The 19,827-nt window shown below is 63.4% G+C and overlaps 1 protein-coding gene across 3 annotated transcripts in view; it reads left to right on the top strand.

The window, feature by feature from the left end:
- The window catches only part of PPP1R12B (protein phosphatase 1 regulatory subunit 12B), a 66,219-nt gene that overhangs the window by 39,179 nt on the left and 7,213 nt on the right, over positions 1-19,827 (top strand). For 2 of the 3 annotated variants that reach the window (XM_080650966.1, XM_080650965.1), the window contains exons 18-23: positions 39-80; positions 13,802-13,818; positions 15,832-15,976; positions 16,569-16,673; positions 18,589-18,642; positions 19,701-19,751. In XM_080650966.1, coding sequence (XP_080507092.1) covers positions 39-80; positions 13,802-13,818; positions 15,832-15,976; positions 16,569-16,673; positions 18,589-18,642; positions 19,701-19,751 — 414 coding nt within the window. Of the gene's footprint in view, positions 1-38; positions 81-6,473; positions 7,094-13,801; positions 13,819-15,831; positions 15,977-16,568; positions 16,674-18,588; positions 18,643-19,700; positions 19,752-19,827 lie in introns of those variants that run through there. The other variant, XM_080650967.1, reaches the window with a different exon arrangement.

The raw sequence follows: 19,827 nt of genomic DNA, 5'->3' as shown, positions 1-19,827 counted from the left end.
CGGTGACCCTCTTGTTTTTCTTACTCTTTCCTTTTCAGGAGGAGGAAGCTGATGGCTCTGAAGAGGTGAAGGAAGCAAGGGTAAGTGACAGCCAGCGAGGGTGTCCCCGGGCCTGCTCACACGCACACCTCACGCAGGAGGGTAGGCCGCGCAGAGCCGGATGCGGGCCGTGTGAGACGGCGTCCTCGGGCCGCAGGCAGGGTCAGGCCGTGACGCCCATGAGCCGTTTCCTCCGCTTCCCGCGGCTGCAGGCTGCCTCCGTGCTCCCGTGTGGCGCCCGGGGCCTCTCCGAGGCTGTAGACGGCCGTGGAGACGGCACCGCGTCTGTTTGCCCAGCACTGGGATGTGGGGCGGGGCTCTGGCTGGAGGCCTGCCTCTGCTCTCGTGGCCACGGAGGACAGACCTGCCCTGCGTCTCTAGGGCACCAGGCGGGATGCTCAGACGGAGGAGGCTTTGCTTAGTCAGCCTCGTGCCTGGTGTTGCCAAAGCCTGTCCCCACTGGTCACTTCACGAGGCACTGAGCCGGGACACACCGCCAACGGGGGTCTGGGCAGCCGGCTGGTGGCTGTCACATCAGGTGTGCAGCAGCCTGCAGGTGTCCCGATGGCCTCGCCTCGCTCCGTGAAGGAGCAGTGAGCCTGCTTCCTCGCGTGAGGGAGGCTGTCCGTCTCCTCGGAGAACACGCTGGCGGTGAGGAGCACCTGTCTCCTGTGCTGTGCGCCTGCGCGGGCCCGGGGAGGCCTCGCCCTGCGTGCTCCGCCTGCCCCTCCGGGCCTGTGCTTGGCTGACCCTCTGCTCCTCGCAGCGTCTGTCCTGTGACTGGACCCGTCACTCGGAGGCACTGGGGGCCGACCAGGACGATGGTGCCCCCACGGATGGGCCCTGTGTTAAAGGGACGGGCGAAACCAGTTCCAAGTAGTGGAGTCACTCGCCTCGGCTGTGGGGGACTCAGAGGTGACCTGGGCTGGGAGCCTCTTATTATAGTGAGGGAACCGAGGCCCCGACCAGCTAGGGTTCGGGGGCCTGGCTGCTCGTGCCGCGGGGCTGCAGTGAGGCGGACCGGCCAGGCTCGTGGCCTCTCCCACGGGCGTTCCACTCGGCGGGTTACCCAGGGTCGCCTTCGACGGCACCTCCGCTCCCGAGTGAGGCTGCTCTGGGGTTGGGTGCGGGTGGGGGTGTGCGAGACAGCGTGTTTCCCAGGGGTCAGGGCGGCACCAGCAGGTGGTCGGACAGGCCTTGTTGGGGAAGCCTCGTGCGAGCGTAGACCTGAAGGGAGGGTAGTGGGCCGCGTGGATTTAGGGGTGCCGTGTTGTCGTTGGGACGGCGCTGGCAGAGGGACAGGCGTGAGTGCCCGATATCCCTGAGGAGCGGTCGGGGCCCAGGTGGCTGAGCAGAGTGAGCAGACGGCGTGGACGGGGGCGTCTGTGGGGCTGTGAGCTGGAGACTTGGGGAGCAGATTTGGGCTCAGCTTGGGGAAGGTGGGGTGGCCTCAGGGACCCTAAATTCCTGCTCCTGTGTCAGAAATGGGAACCGAGACCCGAGCTCCTACCACAGCCGGGCTCCTGTCGGCCTGTCAGGTGGGCCTGCGGTCTGTTTAAGGACGGGGCGCCCTGTTCGGACGAGAGCGGACGTGCTAAGCTGCAGCCAGCGCACCACTCGGCTCGCAGCCTCCGTTCCATCGTGTACATGGGGTGATGCCAGGCCGACCCTGGAGCTGTGCATGGAGTGACAGCACATTTAAACATTGGGGTTCTGGAGGCCCCTTGAGTGATCTTCCGAGTCCAGGTCCCTAAGTCTGGATGAGAGTGAGGCTTTCGCTGACCTTGGAATCGGGGGATTTGACGTCATTCCTGGTTCTTCCGCAAAGAGTAGGTGACTGGGAGTCAGAGAGGCGCCAGGCTCCCCCGAGGTGTGTCACTGTCTGAAATGTCCCAGGTGCGGTCTGGGACGTGGATTGACAGGGGCTGCAGGAGCAGGAGGGGCGGGACGATGGGGAGGGCAGGAGTGGGGCCGGTGCTCCCACTCACTTGGAGCCCGGGGATCCCCGCTCCAGTTGGCTCCCTAAGTTCCCCGCCCTGTTTCCCCCGTGTCCCCCAGCTCCAGTCCCCCCCATCCCTGCGGGCCTGGCTTTCCCAGCCTGCTTCTCGCCTTCGCTGCACCCCTGCCCCCACCAACCCAAGCAGTGCTTTCAGTCTTGTTCCTTAACCTCCAGAGCCCCTTCCCTGCTGGTGCCCGTGACCTCCCGTCCCTTCCCAGCCCTTGTCCTTTTAGGTAAAATCCCAGGCTGAGCTTTCCGCTCGGCCCAACTGCCTAATATGGTAAGGTATGCCCCGCGAGGAGGCGAGGCGAGGCCAGGCCAGGCGGCTGCCTGGGAGACAGCCGGGCTGAGCTTGAAGACACGGAGGTGAGGTGCTGTGCAGACGCGAGACTCAGTGCTCCCGCAGCAGCACCGGCCTGTTTCCGAGCAGCCTCTCCTCCTCGCAGAGTGAGAGACGGTATCGCTGTTCCTCTCTCAGCCTCTTCGCCTCGGAGAGGGCGGTGGCCAGCTTGCCCCTGGACGGGGGCTCTGAGAAGTCAGGGGTACTAGGATCCTGGTGCTTGTGGAGATGGGCCCCTCAGCGATGGCGTCACATCAGCCCCCAGGGGACGGGCCGTGGGGGAAGGAGGCGGTCGTGGAGAATCAGCAGCCGCACAGCCGTGTGTGGGGCAGCTTTCCACCCGGAGCTGCTGATGTCTCCTCCAGAGGTGACCCCTATGCACCCCGCCCAACCCCCCCCCCCCCCCCCCCCCCGCCGCCAGGGTCACATGTGCCTTCCACTCCCTGAGGCCGCCCTGGGCGTCTCAGAACCGGTCCTCTTGGCATCTTCCTTTTAAGGATCCGATTCATTTTAGGTCGTGCTGTTGCCAAGGAGACCCGGTCACCAGGGCGCAGTCTGTTCCCTGGAGAGGCTGTGGCTTTGGACCCACTGTCCTGCGGCCCCGTGCGTTCCGCCCCAGCCAGGACTCTGTCAGGAGCTAGCTCCATCCTGTTCTGTTTGGCCTTTGACTCCTCAGACAGGGGTGAGGAAGGTGTATCAGCCACCAGGACGGCCCGTCACCCCCACCGTCTCCCGCCTCTTCCTCTGCTGCCGCCTCGGGTGCTCGCGGGTCAGTGGCCGCGGCTCTGTCTCCTGTGGAGGGACCTGAGGAGCTCGGCCCGTTGTCGTGGAGACGGGGTTCCGTGGAGACGGGGTTCTGAGCACAGGGCGGTGGCTCTCGAGCAGCTGGGGGTCTGGCCGAGGTAGTAGGGCTGTGTGTCCCGTGTGACAGTCACCCTGCAGTTACCTGAGTCCAAAACCAGACTTGATTTTACGCGTTAACTCACGTCTTTTGGCAGAGGGCGGTTCTGCACATTGGACCTCCGTGAACTTGAGAAAGCTCTACCTAATTCTGCTCTCTCCCTCACGGTGGTGCGTGCGGGTGACGGTGGGGCGCCTGGGAGACGCGGAGCAGCGCGTGCTCCAGGCCCGCGTCCACCTTCTGCTCCAGGACGGCCTGGGAGTGCCGCGCCCTGGCCGCCTCGGATCTTCCCAGTGAAACACTGCGTCTCGTTATGAGTTCCTTTCCTGTTTGTTCAGATGACCGACTGTTAGATGTTAGCTAGGGCTTCTAGTGGATTGCATGTCGGGATAGCAAAGGTCGAGGTGTAGGACATTTTGTTACAGAGGAGATTCTGCCGTAAAGAAGAAGAACCACCGTTCAAGGTCATACCGCTCAGAAGAAATTACTGCTTCACCTCCTGCTGGACTTCCTGCTGGCACTTTCCTGTGCTGTTTCTTTCAATGTTTTCTAGACCAACCGACAGCGTCCTTAGAAAGGCGTCGTTTCCACCCTGAGCGCTCCTGGGCCCCCCGCACCCTGAGGACAGCCTTCACGGGGCCTCACAGCATGAGGCTCAGCTCTGACGAGCAAAGGCAGCAGCCTGGGCGGCCGAGGAGGCCGGGGGAGCTTGGCCCCTGATCACAGCCATTCCTTCTGCGAGGACGACGGCGGGGCTCAGGGCTGGAAGCAGGTAGCAGCCCTCAGCGCCCTGAGCTGCTGCGTAGGAAAAGCATAGTTTACACGGAAGTGTTTACCCAGGAGCCTCAGCAGCATGAGCCTTTAAAAACACGTGGCTTCTGGGTGCTTTAAAAATTGTGTTTTCTTACACCCTAAACGATGCCAGTGTTGCTCCTAGGGAGAGAGGAGGGACGTTTTAAAAGCCTGTTGGCAAACGAATAGCTCAGACGAAACCCTTGTGCCGTCTGTAGCCCACACTGGTTATTCTCAGATTCCTCAGGTGACGGAGCATCCTGGAGGAAATGGCACGTGGGTGCTGTATAACCAGGTGACACACGTTGTGGAGTTGACTCAGCGTCGGGGACTTGCCCAGGGGATGTGCCAGGTGGCTGCCGTGGCTCCTGTGGGGACGGCGCCAGGCTCTGCCCTCTGAGCCGGGGTGGGGACATGGTGCTGTCCTCCAGTGCGAACAGGGAGGGGAGGGGAGGGGCAGTGCCAACCTTGGCTCTGGCTTTGTCCCCTGCGGGTCTGGGTCAGGGCCCCGCTGCGGTCATCATCATTCTCTGGGACAGTGGGAGAGCAGCCTTGAAGAGACGCCAACAAGCGGAGTGGCTCTGTTCCAATAAAACTTTATTCGTGAGAGCAAGCTCGTTGTCCCCAGTCCTGGGCCTGTTGCGGGGGCCCTCCACTGGACACAGAGCACAAGCATGCCCTGGATGTCGGGCCTCTCTCCTGAGCAGACCTCTGCTGCTACAGTCACTCCGCGCAGGGATACAGGGCGTGTGAGCGTGGCACTCTGCATCTCCTGCTCGCTCTAAAGCAGCCGTCGTGACATAAAGAACTTTTCTGCACCCCGGCTGGTTTTTGAGTATTTATAGTTTTAACAAAGTTTCGGAGAGTCGTACCTTTTGAAGCTCTGGCTTTGTACCCAGCGTTGAACCAGCTGTAGCACCTGCAGACAGGCCCTGTGGCTGCTTCTGAGTCGGTCGGAAAGGACCGGTGCCCGCTCGTGCTGCCCATCCATTCGGCGTGCTCTCGTCAGGCGCAGTGAACAGGGGACGGGGGGCGGGGGGGTCCTTCCTCCCTGGCCTGCCTGGAGCACAGTAGGACATCGGCGTCCCTCCTGGAGCGCTGTCCAGTGCTGAGAGCCATGTCCCCGGGCGGGTCCACCTGGCCTGGAGGGACGTGCACACATCCTCCGTGAAGGGCGGCAGCCTCCACTGGGTCTGCCTTTGTGAGCTGTTGCTAAATTTAAGTTTAATTGCAAAGCATGAGGCCCCCAAGCCAGCTCTGGACAGGTCTGCAGAAGGAACCTCCTGAAGGGCTGGACCCCGCTCCTTCGCGAGCTCCTGAGCCTCGCGCTTTCGAGGGGCAGGGCCGTGACCACAGCCGAGGGCAGGACGGAGCCTCTGCTCTGGGCCCTGCAGTCTGTCTTCGAGGTGTCCCTTCCCAGGCTCCTTGGTGACTGACCCTTCGTGTGAGAAAGGAGACTGGGTCCCACCTGGGGGAAGCTTCCTCCTCCCTGTCCCTCCCTCCGGGCCTTCCTCCTCGTCCGTGGTCCGTCCGTGGGCAGAATGTCAGAGGAGCAGCCCTAGGAGGCCCCAGGGCACGAGGGTGGTTTCGCCTCGGGGCCCTGCCTGGGGTCACGTCCACTGCACAGCACAGAGTGGCGACCCAGCGTCACTGCGTGTTCGTGTCACTGCGTGTTCGTGTCACTGCGTGTTCGACTGTCATCTGTGTAAGACGGAAACAGTACGTGCTGGTCTTCCTGTCTGTGAACTTGGTGAGGGGTCCGCGAGGTCATGGGGTCACCCGTGGCACTGCCTGGACGCGAGGTGAGCCAGGAGAGGAGGGAATTTAAATTCGTGGGAAAGGGGGTGGGGCCAGAGAGGTGAGCTGTGCTGGAGTAGCCGCAGGGTAGAAAGCACGGGCCAGCAGTGGGGGGGCGCCGGGGAGCCGGCAGGGTGTGGAGAGCTTCCTGGTCAGATTTCACCCTCGAGACCACGCAGATACATTCCTTTCTTTTTAACTGGCTTTTCGCTGTGGAGACTGGTCCTGTGGTCCTGCTGCCCCTGCTGTCTGTGTCCCCGGCCTGGCCCTCGCCGTGCCCACGTGACCCCTGCCCGGCCTGGAGTGTCGGAGAACTCGGGGCTGTCTCAGGAGCGCGCTCTGTGCCGGCCCGGTTTCCGTTTGCTGGGCTCCTCGGGGCAGCTAGTGACACGTTGTTAGAACGCAGCATGGAGGGCCTCGGTGCTGTGCGGGCCGCTGTCTGGGCTTCGGAATAGAGGCGCCTCGTCACAGCCGAGAAGAGCCTGCTGTGAGCAGGGGGTCCGCGCGTGCACCCCGAGCCCCGTGTTCCTAGAAGCTGCGCTGGCTCCCCCGACAAGTGGCGGCGGCCGCGTGGGCTGGAAGCGGATCCTTGCCCTTGGCCCGGCTCCAGCATTCCTGGCTGAGCGAATCGGCTGTGGAACGTCAGAAAGGAGAGGAGGGATGTGGCTGAGTGTTTATGTGTTGGAGGACGGGAGCCCAGCTCCTCCAACTGCTGCTTCTCACAAACTCCCGACCGGCTGGGCCCGCGTTGTCACAGCCTCTGCGCTCGCCCGCGTGGAGCCGGGCTGGGAGACGCGTGTTTGTTTGCAGAGGGCTCCTTCCTTCCCCTGCCAGTGAGCGGCCTGCCCGGCCTCTCCGCAGGCCCAAAGCCGTCCCGCCTCGGGACTGCACCTCCTGTCGTCGGGGCAGAGGCCTCGGGAGGAGTGAGCTTTTGGAGAACCTGGGACTCGGTCCAGGCAACGCAGCGAGGCTCCCCAGCACCCCCGGCAGGACTGCCGTCCAGAGGGCCCGGCTAGACGCTGGGGAGGGACACGCCTCACGCCTGCTCAGCCGCTGGCCTAGAGCTGCAGGCTGGACTCCAGGGTGGCCGCGTCCTCGCTTAGCTCTGCTGCTCAGCGCAGCCATGTCCTCTCTGTACACCCGGAGCAAGGAGTTCCCTCGGAGCAGGAAGTCTACGTCGGACTCGCCCCCCGCCACTCCTTCCCCGACTGCCAAGACGCTCCGAGTAAGCGGTTTTACCTCCGTGTCTGCCGTGTGCAGGGAGTGCATGTGCGTCGGGGAGGTGGGCTGAACACAGTGTGTCAGGGCATGAGGGGGTCGGGCAGGAAGATGGAACCTCCAGAGGCCCTGGGGCTGCTGTGCAGGTGCCGGCCCCACGTGCACGTGGCCCTGGGACAGCCGGTCCCCACGTGCGCGGCTCCTGCACCTGAGCCCTTCACCCTCAGCGTCAGCTGCAGGGGCAGAGGGGCGTTCCGTCCTGTCTGCCTCTCCAGGCCTTTCTCATGCTCCGGGCTATATTTAGTTGTTCCCTTTCCTGTGTTTTATGGGTCAACACTGTGTTTTTAAAAGAAAAAGCTCCCAAATGGCCATGCAACTGTGAACAGTAACCTTCAATTGCAGGCAGCTTGGAGCATGTGTGTGTGTGTGTGTGTGCGACTGTGAGTGCCTGTGGCTGTGTGTGTGTGTGTGTGTGTGTGACTGTGAGAGCCTGTGTGTGTGTGTGTGTATTTGTGTGACTGTGAGAGCCTGTGCCTGTGTGTGTGTGTGACTGTGAGAGCCTGTGTGTGTGTGAGTGTGTGTGTGTGTGTGTGACTGTGAAAGCCTCTGCCTGTGTGTGTGTGCGACTGTGAGTGCCTGTGGCTGTGTGTGTGTGTGTGTGACTGAGAGCCTGTGTGTGTGTGTGTGTATTTGTGTGACTGTGAGAGCCTGTGCCTGTGTGTGTGTGTGACTGTGAGAGCCTGTGTGTGTGTGAGTGTGTGTGTGTGTGACTGTGAAAGCCTCTGCCTGTGTGTGTGTGCGACTGTGAGTGCCTGTGGCTGTGTGTGTGTGTGTGTGTGACTGAGAGCCTGTGTGTGTGTGTGTGTATTTGTGTGACTGTGAGAGCCTGTGCCTGTGTGTGAGTGTGTGTGACTATGAGAGCCTGTGTGAGTGTGTGAGTGTGTGTGACTGTGAGAGCCTGTGCCTGTGTGTGAGTGTGTGTGTGTGTGTGAGAGAGAGAGAAACTGAGAGCCTGTGCCTGTGTGTATGTGTGACTATGAGAGCCTGTGTGAGTGTGTGAGTGTGTGTGACTGTGAGAGCCTGTGCCTGTGTGTGAGTGTGTGTGTGTGTGTGAGAGAGAGAGAAACTGAGAGCCTGTGCCTGTGTGTATGTGTGACTATGAGAGCCTGTGTGAGTGTGTGAGTGTGTGTGACTGTGAGAGCCTGTGCCTGTGTGTGAGTGTGTGTGTGTGAGAGAGAGAGAAACTGAGAGCCTGTGCCTGTGTGTGTGACTGAGAGAGCCTGTGTGTGTGTGTGACTGAGAGAGCCTGTGTGTGTGTGTGTGTGTGTGTGTGTGACTGTGAGAGCCTGTGTGTGTGTGTGGCTTTGAGAGCCTGTGGCTGTGTGTGCGGCTGTGAGTGCCTGTGTGTGTGTGTGTGTGACTGAGAGCCTGTGTGTGTGTGCGACTGTGAGTGCCTGTGCCTGTGTGTGTGTGTGTGTGTATGACTGTGAGAGCCTGTGCCTGTGTGTGTGTGTGTGTGTGACTGAGAGCCTGTGTGTGTGTGAGTGTGTGTGTGTGTGTGTGTGACTGTGAAAGCCTCTGCCTGTGTGTGTGTGCGACTGTGAGTGCCTGTGGCTGTGTGTGTGTGTGTGTGACTGAGAGCCTGTGTGTGTGTGTGTTTGTGTGACTGTGAGAGCCTGTGCCTGTGTGTGAGTGTGTGTGACTGTGCGAGCCTGTGTGAGTGTGTGTGACTGTGAGAGCCTGTGCCTGTGTGTGAGTGTGTGTGTGTGTGAGAGAGAGAAACTGAGAGCCTGTGCCTGTGTGTGTGACTGAGAGAGCCTGTGTGTGTGTGTGTGTGTGTGACTGTGAGAGCCTGTGTGTGTGTGTGGCTTTGAGAGCCTGTGGCTGTGTGTGCGGCTGTGAGTGCCTGTGTGTGTGTGTGTGTCTGATTGTGAGAGCCTGTGCCTGTGTGTGACTGAGAGCCTGTGTGTGTGTGTGTGTGTGACTGAGAGAGCCTGTGTGTGTGTGTGTGTGTGTGACTGTGAGAGCCTGTGTGTGTGTGTGACTGTGAGAGCCTGTGGCTGTGTGTGCGGCTGTGAGTGCCTGTGTGTGTGTGTGTGTCTGATTGTGAGAGCCTGTGCCTGTGTGTGACTGAGAGCCTGTGTGTGTGTGTGTGGGTGACTGTGAGAGCCTGTGCCTGTGTGTGTGTGTGTGTGACTGTGAGTGCCTGTGTGTGTGACTGTGAGAGCCTGTGGCTGTGTGTAGACTTGAGAGACGCAGGCACAGCGTGTGCCAGGCATCGTGGCCCCTGCCACCTTCCTCCTCCTCCCAGGGAACGTGCCGGGAAAGCCCGGGAAGCCCTGTGTCTGCTGATGGGCGGTGCCCTGCCCCGGCCAGGCGTGCCCGTGTTCTGCGCAGGTGTTTGTGTGGGCTGTGGGCGAGCAGCCTGTGGGCGTGCTGGGCAGTGCGGCGGCCACTCCTTGTTAGGGAACAAGTGTGCTGGGTGCAGGGCAGCTCCTTATTTGGGGCCAAATGGGGAAACCTGCAGGAACCGCACGGCCTGCGTCTGCGTGATGGTCCGTGTCTCTGGCCCGCTGTGGGTGTCGGCACCAGGCACAGTGGTGTGTGGAGTGTGTTTCTAGGACATCAGCCGGGGCTGTTGACTCCCAGACACAAGACAGCTTGTTGTAAAGCTGTTTGTCACACGCTCCTCCGTGGGGAGCTAGGGGGCCTGTGTGTGCCCCTCCGTGGCAGCTCCTCCCCTGGGGCCCGGCTGTCATTCTGAGGAGCCCTTGAAGGCTCCCCAGAGGCTGCCACTCGAGGTCTCCGAACGGAGCCCGTTCCTCTCTCGTTCCCTTGTCCCACCGTCTTCGCCAACCCCAGTGCTTGTGTCAGATCCCACCGCAGCCCATCCTGCCCGCCCCCCCCGGGTGCTGCCCAGGGTTCCGGTCAGTCTGATGCAGCCGAAACGTGGCTGCCCCCCCCCCCGGGTGCTGCCCAGGGTTCCGGTCAGTCTGATGCAGCCGAACGTGGCTGCCCCCCCCCCCCCGGGTGCTGCCCAGGGTTCAGGTCAGTCCGATGCAGCAGAAACGTGGCTGCAGCACCCACCTGCGCCCGGCCCTCACTCTGGTTCCCTGGAAGGCGGGGCTGCGGCCTCGGTGTCCAGGTGGGAGCCGAGACACAGCAGAGCTGCAGCTCATGTGTCTCCGCCGGGCGGGCGCAGCATCAGGTCTGACTACAATCCGACAGCAACGCTGCGTTCCGATAGGCGTGTCTGAAGGTGAGGGACAGGCAGGGCCAGAGAGGGGAGAGCTTGGGGAGCTGTGGGAGCCCCACCTTTGTGCGGACAGCGACCCTGAGCTAAAGGTACAGGAAGAGCTGGAGGGCGGAGAGACCGAGGCTGCAGGGCTTCGAGGCAGAAGCACTGGGCTTCGGGGAAGGTGCCGGAGGGCCTGAGCTCAGAGTTAGGGTCCAAAGCTCTCACGGCCTCTGTGAGGGGCAGTTGTGACCCAGAGACTCGGGGTTAGAGGGGAGTGGCCTCGGGCCTGCACGCCCGGAGCAGCTGTGCCTGGAGCCAGGGATGGAAGTCCTGGTGCTTTCCTGCTGTGAAGGGGAGGGTCCGCCCCTGCTCTGCCTCCCAGCAAGGAGGCGTCCTCCACCTCCACCGGACCTCCGCTCGGCTCCCTCCGGCTCCCTCCCGCTGAGCAGCAGTGGCTGCACACCTCGTCTTAGACGCCAGGAAGCAGCCGGGCTGAGCTGGCACCAGGGCACCGTTGTAACTCGGAAAACCACGGTCTCGTCCCCCTCCCTCAGCACTCCCCCAGCCGCTGGGCTCCTGCATGCAGGCCCCGACCCTCAGCATCTGCCGGAGACGCTGCCACCGGCCTCCTGGGGAACGCACTGCTGTGCCCAAGACCGTGTCCTCACCGGCCAGCGTGTCTTTTACTTTCTCCGAAAGTCCTATTTTCCGTTCTCCGCACATGACGTACTGTTAAACAGGGGCCCTGTCCGTGAGGGGACGGGAGGACGGGGGCGGGGAGGCCCAGCGGTGTCGGAGAAGGGGCGAGCTGGCCCCGCACCGGGAGCGTGACCTGCAGGGACAACCAAAGGAGTGTGTGTGTCGCGTCATGAACGTGTCCAGAGTGTGTGAGGGACACCTGACAGCGACGGGGTGGCCACAACTGCCGTGAGCCCTCCAGGGACATCACAGACTGAGCGTAGGCCCCGCACTCCTGACAGGACAGTGGTGGGTGAAGGTCGTGTGACTGGGCGTGTGAAACGCTGGTCTGGTCGGCGGAAACTCTCACCTGCTCACAGCGAGTCAGCGTCGCCCCGCCCCACATCGCCCCGCCCCACATCGCCCCCCCCCCCCCCCCGGGCGACGGCGTGGCTGGTTCTCCCTGAGGAAGTGACGGGTGAAGTAGGCTGCTCTTTCTTTCCTCAGGGAAGCCTTGTGATGTGGGAATTTCTGACATGGCCCCACTGACCTCACCCCCCGAGCCGTGACTGCGATGGGCTGCCGTCGCCCTGGACTCCGAAGTCCCGTTCTCCGTGGTCACGGAGCCGAGAGCCACGGGAGGCGGGTTCTCCGAGGCCTGGCCCTGGCCCGTGCGCTCTGGGGCATCTCCAGAACCTGCAGGGAGGTGGCAGCAGGTTCTCCCATCACTGTGGGGGCAGCCCAGCTCCAGGGGCCTTGGCAGTGGCCACGTGACCGGCCTCCTTCCTGTCCCTCGGGCCCAGCTCTCTAGAGCCATAATTTTATTTTACGTGTTTTCGGGGGGTGTTTTTAATCACGGGCCTTCCTGAACGCCGGGTAATGTTCAAGTTGAAAGCGGTTGTGGGGTTTCCTAAGCCAGCCTCTGGTGTTTGCGAGCCGTGCACGTTTCACCATCGGCACCGGCCTGGCACTGTCCCTCCCAGGACGGCCCTGGGGCTGACAGAGGCCGTGCCTCTGCCCAGGAGGCCGTCAGGGGAGTTTCCAGAAGGAGGAAGGAGCCTGGGCCTGGGCCTGGACCATCCCCACGAGCCGAGCCGTCGTGCGCAGAGTAGACCTCAGCCTCCCGGAAGCGGCAGCCGTGTGGCTGCCCGCCCCATTCCAGGCCCTGCGGACGCGAGGGTGGGTCCCAGGGAAGGGCCCCAGGGAAACCTCCCGAGACGTGGTTTTAGAACACACGCGTGAGTGTCTCTCTCTAAAGCCGGCGCTTTCCGGAAGCCTCCACTGGAGCCCGGGTTGCCAGCAGGTCACAGGTTTCCCTTCGCTCTTCAGACCAGGCTGAGACTCTGCCCGCCCCCTCCCCCAATCCTGGCTGCCACTCAGCTGTGCCCCCTGCGGGCTCTGCACAGAGGTTCTTAGGCTCGGGAGGCCCTTGGCACTGCGTGCGAGCTTCATTCTCTCGTGACCTCTGGCATTTCTCAGCTTACACTTTTCCTGGTTCCGGCTCTTCATTCACCCAGCGTGTGAAGGCGGGGTCTCATCAGAGCGGTGACTGGCAGCACTTTATAAATGAAGTGGTTCTCCAGAGGGGATTGCTCTAAAAAAGTCAGAGAAAACCCACCTCCTTGGCGTTGATAATGCAGTAACTGACTCTCACCGACCGACAGTGAGTCAGCAGGTTCCTGGGCTCCAGCCGCAGGTCCCAGGATGCTCGGCGCCAGGCGTGAGGCGCTAAGGCTCCTTTGCCCCAGGTGCTTCCCTGCTGAGCCCTCACCTCCACCCCCCCCACACACGGACGCGTCCTCGTGGTCAGTCCCCTGCTGCCCCACAGGGCTGCCTCAGAGTGGGCCTTATAAAAATGGTCTAGGAAGTAAAGACTCGGTCCGGATCGAGGGCAACCTGTGTCCATTCTGCAGAAGCACCTGAGAGTTCTGATGGCAGTTAGAGAGGTTTCCATGGAGAATGGCTTGCCCTCTCCATCCTTCCTCTGGACAGCCGGGGGCGCGAGTGGACAGCCGGGGGGGGCGAGGGCGAGTGGACAGCCGGGGGGGGGTGAATGGACAGCCGGGGGGGCGAGTGGACAGCCGGGGGACTCTGGCGACTCCGGCGGTTCAGGGGTCCTTCCTCTCTGGGTTGTTGGGCCCTTGTCCCTCTTCCTTCTCTCTCTGTCCTGGGGATTTTGTTGCCAACACCTCAGAATAGGAAATGAGTGGATGCGTGCAAATCAGCGGGTTTATTTTCCTGAGTTCTTAAAAAAAAAGTGGCGGTAAGAGGGTAAAGGTCATCGATGACTAAAATTGAACGTGAAGCGAAGACACTGTCATGTCTGGGCTGCCCTGACCCCGTGTCCACGCCTCGTTTGCACCTGAGTCCTTTCTTCTGAGGCCCCAGAGCATTGTCCGCTGTCCGCCGTCCGACCGGGACGGGGACTGTCCCTCCCCGGCCCTCACTGCAGGCCGGGAGACAGGGAGACAAGGGCGGGCGCCCTCCGGAGCTTGATGTGTGCAGGGTCGGTGACCTGCAGGCCGTGAACAGTGACTGCCTCCTGGAGCAGGAGGGGCAGGGAGTGACTGTTCCCATTTTGCCGCTCCCCGTTCTGGAAGGTGCGCCCCCTGTGTCCAGGGCAGAGTCCTGGCGCAGAGTGGGGGCCGCTGCCGGGGCCCCTGCTCCCGAGGGCACCCCTCCGCCGCCACGCAGTGCGGCCTCCGGGAAGCCTGGTCGGAAGCGTGCGTGGAGATGCGCGTCCTCCCCTGCTGATGCCGGTTCTAATCTCTGTCTGTTTTTGTCTCTTCCTTTCTCCAGCACGAGAGACTTTCTAGGTAAGAAGGACCGTCTTGCCGCATGCTTAGCTCTCGTGTGTGAGTGCATGTCTGACACTCCGCTTCCTCGTGTAGCGTGTCCCTCACGCCCCTCCCTTTCCACGGCCCACAGCACTCACACCCTGAGCAGGCAGCACAGTCTGGTGTGGAGTACAGAGCCGCGGCGGGGAGCCGTCTGGACCCCACAGACCTGCAGCGCCCCTGACCACTCCTCCTCCCCTCCCCGGCCTGCAGGGCCCGCGCCCACTGCCCCATCACCACCCCCTCCCCGGCCTGCAGCCCGCGCCCACTGCCCCCATCACCACTCCTCCCCGGCCTGCAGGGCCCGCGCCCACTGCCCCCATCACCACTCCTCCCCGGCCTGCAGCCCGCGCCCACTGCCCCATCACCACCCCCTCCCCAGGCCTGCAGGGCCCGCGCCCACTGCCCCCATCACCACTCCTCCCCGGCCTGCAGCCCGAGCCCACTGCCCCCATCACCACCCCCTCCCCGGCCTGCAGCCCGAGCCCACTGCCCCCATCACCACCCCCTCCCCGGCCTGCAGCCCGCGCCCACTGCCCCCATCACCACCCCCTCCCCGGCCTGCAGGGCCCACGCCCACTGCCCCATCACCACCCCCTCCCCGGCCTGCAGCCCGAGCCCACTGCCCCCATCACCACCCCCTCCCCAGGCTGCAGGGCCCGCGCCCACTGCCCCATCACCACTCCTCCCCGGCCTGCAGGGCCCGCGCCCACTGCCCCCATCACCACCCCCTCCCAGGCCTGCAGCCCGCGCCCACTGCCCCATCACCACCCCCTCCCCGGCCTGCAGGGCCCGCGCCCACTGCCCCCATCACCACCCCCTCCCAGGCCTGCAGCCCGCGCCCACTGCCCCATCACCACTCCCTCCCCGGCCTGCAGCCCGCACCCACTGCCCCCATCACCACTCCTCCCCGGCCTGCAGGGCCCGCGCCCACTGCCCCCATCACCACCCCCTCCCAGGCCTGCAGCCCGCGCCCACTGCCCCACCACCACTCCTCCCCGGCCTGCAGCCCGAGCCCACTGCCCCCATCACCACTCCTCCCCGGCCTGCAGCCCGAGCCCACTGCCCCCATCACCACTCCTCCCCGGCCTGCAGCCCGAGCCCACTGCCCCCATCACCACTCCTCCCCGGCCTGCAGCCCGAGCCCACTGCCCCCATCACCACTCCTCCCCGGCCTGCAGCCCGAGCCCACTGCCCCCATCACCACTCCTCCCCGGCCTGCAGGGCCCGCGCCCACTGCCCCCATCACCACTCCTCCCCGGCCTGCAGGGCCCGCGCCCACTGCCCCCATCACCACTCCTCCCCGGCCTGCAGGGCCCGCGCCCACTGCCCCACCACCACCCCCTCCCAGGCCTGCAGGGCCCGCGCCCACTGCCCCACCACCACTCCTCCCCGGCCTGCAGCCCGAGCCCACTGCCCCATCACCACCCCCTCCCCGGCCTGCAGGGCCCGAGCCCACTGCCCCCATCACCACTCCTCCCCGGCCTGCAGCCCGAGCCCACTGCCCCATCACCACTCCTCCCCGGCCTGCAGGGCCCGCGCCCACTGCCTCATCACCACTCCTCCCCGGCCTGCAGCCCGAGCTCCAAGTCCATGTGTTTCTGGTTCCCTGGCAGGTCGCTGCAATCATTTCCCAGGGCTGTTGAGATCCAAGAAACTTTTGCTTTTAAAAGCACGCTCTTAAGAGAACCCTAAATTAATTTGAAAAGCTCTAAGATTTAAGTTAGCATTTGGGTCTAAACCACCAATTTTTATGTAAGCTCCATTCTTGGCCAGTGACCTCCCCCTCCTCTCTCCTCCTCCTCCTCCTCCTCCTCCTCCTCTGAGCTGGCTCCGCCTGAGGTCCCAGCAGCTGGGGGTGGGGTCAGGGAAGGGGCGTCTGCATGTGTCAGCTGGCGCCCAAGCGCTTCTCAGAAAAGGCTCGCAGCCCTTCGGCACCGCCCCGTCCTCGGAGCCCCCCTGACGTCAGTGCGTCTCCCGTGTGTCCCACAGGTTGGAGTCCGGAGGCAGCAACCCCACGGCCAGCGACTCCTATGGGGACCGGGCCTCGGCGAGAGCACGCAGGGAGGCGCGGGAGGCCCGCCTGGCCAACCTGGCCAGCCGCGGGGACGAGGACAGCAGCAGGGACTATAAGAAGGTAGCGCCCTGCTCGGTGTCCGGTTCGGGGGTTCAGGGGTTGCGGCCTTCGCCAGTGGGAATGCACCCCGTCTGATGGAGCTGAGGGCAGGCAGTGACATCACACCCAGGCCTTCCGCGGCCCCCAGCTCGGTCACCCCGGGGACCTCCTGCCCACAGGCCTGTCCAGAGCCGGCCGCGGGTTCACAGGTTTACCCACATCACTCTTCCTCCATCTCGCAGAGGAGGTGACAGAAGAACATTTTTGTGAGGAAAACGTTTGTTTGTTGAGCAGAACTTGACCAAAATCAGTGCACACAGGGCTGGCTCTGAGAATACAGTTCACATCTTTAAGCCACTCGAGGGCCCTGTAGGGTGTGAGCAGCCGTTTCCGGGGTGAGCTCTGGCTTCCCGGGGGCGGGGGGGGCGGGAGGGGACTGTGTTGAGGTCGAGCCCATCGCTATGTTCAGCACCAGGGGCTTTGCTGACGGGAGGGCGAGGGGGTGCAGACCAGTAAACGGGACAAGTTGTTCCCTAGACAACGCCCCCCGTGGGTGGTGGTTCTTGCTGGGTGACCCCCCCCCCCAAGGTGACTGAGGCTGCTCCCTCCCCAGCTCTACGAGGGCGCCCTGACCGAAAATCAGAAGCTGAAGACCAAGCTGCAGGAGGCCCAGCTGGAGTTGGCAGATGTCAAGTCCAGGCTGGAGAAGGTGGCCCAGGTGAGGGGCGCAGGGTGAGGCTGAGCAAGGCGCAGGGGAGCGGGCTGCAGTGAGAGGGAGGGCCCTGGGCGGGGTCACAGCCTCCGAGACTCACTGATGGCAGGTTCGTCCGCCTCTGGCTGAAGAGGGATGGTCGCTAGTTCTGGGAGCAGCTCCTGGTGTCCAAACGGGCATCGTCGATCTCGGGGGAGGAGGCCAGTCCCAGCCTGTTCTGCCTCGTCCCCCAGGTCCTCCCAAGAGGGACAAGGAGCCCTGTCACACGCAGCACAGGGCACAGAGGCCTGAGGCCAGCTGCTCAGGACAAAGGTGGTGGTGGACGGAGGGTCCAGCCCCCGCAGAGCTTCTGTCCTGCGGCCTGGTTCCCCCACTGGGGGTTCCTGGGGCGTTAAGCGACTTCGGTGGGACAAGAAAAGCGGGCCTCGGCCTACAGGAAAACGGAGGCCGGGGGATGGACTCTGAGCCCAGCACCCAGACGCCGGAGCCCCGTCCCAGTCAGTGCACACACCCAGCAGGGCCGGGGTCCGAGGCTGCTTTGCATCTCAGCACCTCACCCAGCACCTCGCAGGAGGTGGCCCTCCCCTGCCCGCCCCGCCAGGCCGACCTTCGGGTCCGGAGCTCCGCCGTTGGCTGACCAGACGGGTGCCGGGCGCTGGAATAAAACCTGCCTTTCCAGCCACAGCTTGCTGGGTGTGTCAGAACATCCGTAGCTTTGCCAAATATGCGTTATTGCAATTCAGGAGAAATGGCGGTGCTGCAAAGCACGTCGCTGCTGATTGGCCAAAAGGGGAGTGTTTGGCAGGAGCGGGCGGGGCCTCCCATCCTCATGGAGACAGTGCCTCAGGGATCCGTGGTGTCAGTGCATAGAAGGCCCACTGAGCTCTCAGGGCGCCAAAGGTCTGAAAAAGAACAACAAAACCCAGTTCTCTGTGGACGTGAACTCCTAGTAAGTGCAGTCCTCACAGACCTTGCTTCTCAGCCAGGGATGCAGACTGACGGGACGGGACGGCATGACCTTCAGGACTGAGTGTGACCTTCAGGACAGGGACATGCCCAGCTGGCGTGGCTCAGGGGTTGAGCATTGACTGATGAACCAGAGGTCGTGGTTCGAGTCCCGATCAGGGCACAGGCCCGGGTTGTGGGCTCGATCCCCCGTGTTGGGGTGTGCAGGAGGCAGCCGATCCATGGTTCTCTCTCATCGTTGATGTTTCTATCTTTATCTCCCTCTCTCTTCCCCTCTGACATCGATAAAAAAATGTTTGTTTGTTTTTAAAGAACAAGGAACGGGGGAGAGCCCAGGACAGGAGCACATTCTCGGCTGTGCTGTTACTTGTGGCTGTTCCTTAGTTTTCTGAAGAAAGGAACCTCTGGGCAGAGCCACGGGGTGTCTGGGTCAGGTGCCTGCTGAGTGAGGAGCTCTGGCAGCTCCTGGTGCCCGGCCGCTCTCCACAGCCCCAGCCCCTCCGCGGGGCAGCCACGACCTGCCCCGCCGGCTCTGCTCTCCTGTGACCTAACGTGACGTTTCCATTCAAATAAAACCGGCTTATCTGGAAGCTCCATGCACGAAAGAAGGGGGCCGGGTCTGGTCCAAGCTGGGGAGACAGCAGGAGCCTCCCGAGGACCCTGGAGCCCGCGGCCGGAGCGGCCACAGAGCAGAGTGCAATGGGGTGGCCCAGCCCCGCTCACGAGGGCCCGCTTTGAGAGGAGAGGGCCCTGCTCACTCTGGGGGGACGCTCAGGGAGGACACGAGGGCTGGTGACTGGGGGGGGCAGGCCCAGAGGGCCCTGTCCGTACAGTGGCTGCAGACCACAGGGCATGCCGGGCGCCCGGAGCCGGCCGTTGCCTCCACGTCCACGGCGGAGCGGCCCCGACGGCCCTCCTGGGACGGCTCCGTGACACGCTCCCTCCCCTTCTTCAGCAGAAACAGGAGAAGACGTCCGACAGGTCCTCGCTGCTGGAGGTGGAGAAGCGGGTAGGCGGCTGCCTCTGTCCTCTCTTCTTCCCGAGCCTCTCCTGCTGTGTGTGCCAACGGAAAAAGCGCGTCTCAGGCCGGAGGGGGGGGGGCAGGGGGGCGCATTCCACTCCCAGCTCGGTCATAAATTCTTTCTGTCTGACGTGGACGGCAGCAGCTCATTGCTCGTCCTTGGGCTTCATCAGGCGGTCAGTCCTTTCCACACGTCCTGTGTGGGGGCAGGTCCTAGGAGGGTCAGTGTCCTGCTTATAGCCAGACCTGCTCATACACACACACACAGTACACCACACGTGTACATTGCATGCATGCACACACAGTATACCACATGCACGTTGCATGCGTGTACACATAGTACAACACACGTGCACACTGCACCACACACACTGGGCCCAGGCTCTGCCCTCCCACCCCCGGGGCAGAAGGGAGCCCAGCAGGACCCTCGCGGGCAGAGGCCTGTGATGAAACGTGAGCCGCAGGGCCTCACTCGGGGGGGGGGGAGTTTCTGGTCCAGTTGTGGCCTTCCGGCCGCATTCAGAGTATTTTTCTGGAATTGGACGTTCTTGGATCGGGAAGACTCTGGTGCATGGGTGACCCCAGCTCTGCCTGAGCCGGGTGCATGCTCCCTCCCCTCTTCAGTTGGGAAGCAGCTGGCTTTGGTGACGCATTTATTCCCTGGCTGGCGTCTCATCGAATCACGAGGCCCCATTGTCCTGGAATCCTTGGGAGGGGGGGGGGGGGGGGCGTCAGCTCAGCCTCTGACCCCTGGTGACCAGCTCCTGAGGAATGGGCGGGGAGGGGGGCTGCAGGGAGTCTGGCCTATCTGAGAGGTTCAGGTCGCCTGGTGTCGTGTGAACCCCCAGGCGGCTCAGCGGGCCCTGTGTCCCTGTGCTCCTAGCTGTCTGGTGGGAGCTGAGGGGCGGGAGGGGCGGAGACTGGGCCGGGGCAGCAGGACAGGCAGCCTCCTGGGCAGTCTGCCTGAGCCTTGACCCTGTTGGTCACCCGGCGGCCGGAGGCAGCCTGGACCCTGCTGAGTCCACGTGTGCGTTGTCTGTTAACAGGAGCGGCGGGCCCTGGAGCGGAAGATGTCCGAGATGGAGGAGGAGATGAAGGTATGGGAGGGTCCTCTGTGGGTCCCCCGCCTGAGCCTGACCCAGCCCCTCGGGGGACAGCGCTGCCTCGGCTGCA

The sequence above is a fragment of the Plecotus auritus genome (genome assembly GCF_963455305.1).
Source record: "Plecotus auritus genome assembly, chromosome: 14".
Lineage (NCBI taxonomy): Eukaryota > Metazoa > Chordata > Mammalia > Chiroptera > Vespertilionidae > Plecotus > Plecotus auritus.
Note: the sequence above shows the minus strand (reverse complement) of the source record. Positions and strands in the feature narration are given on the sequence as shown.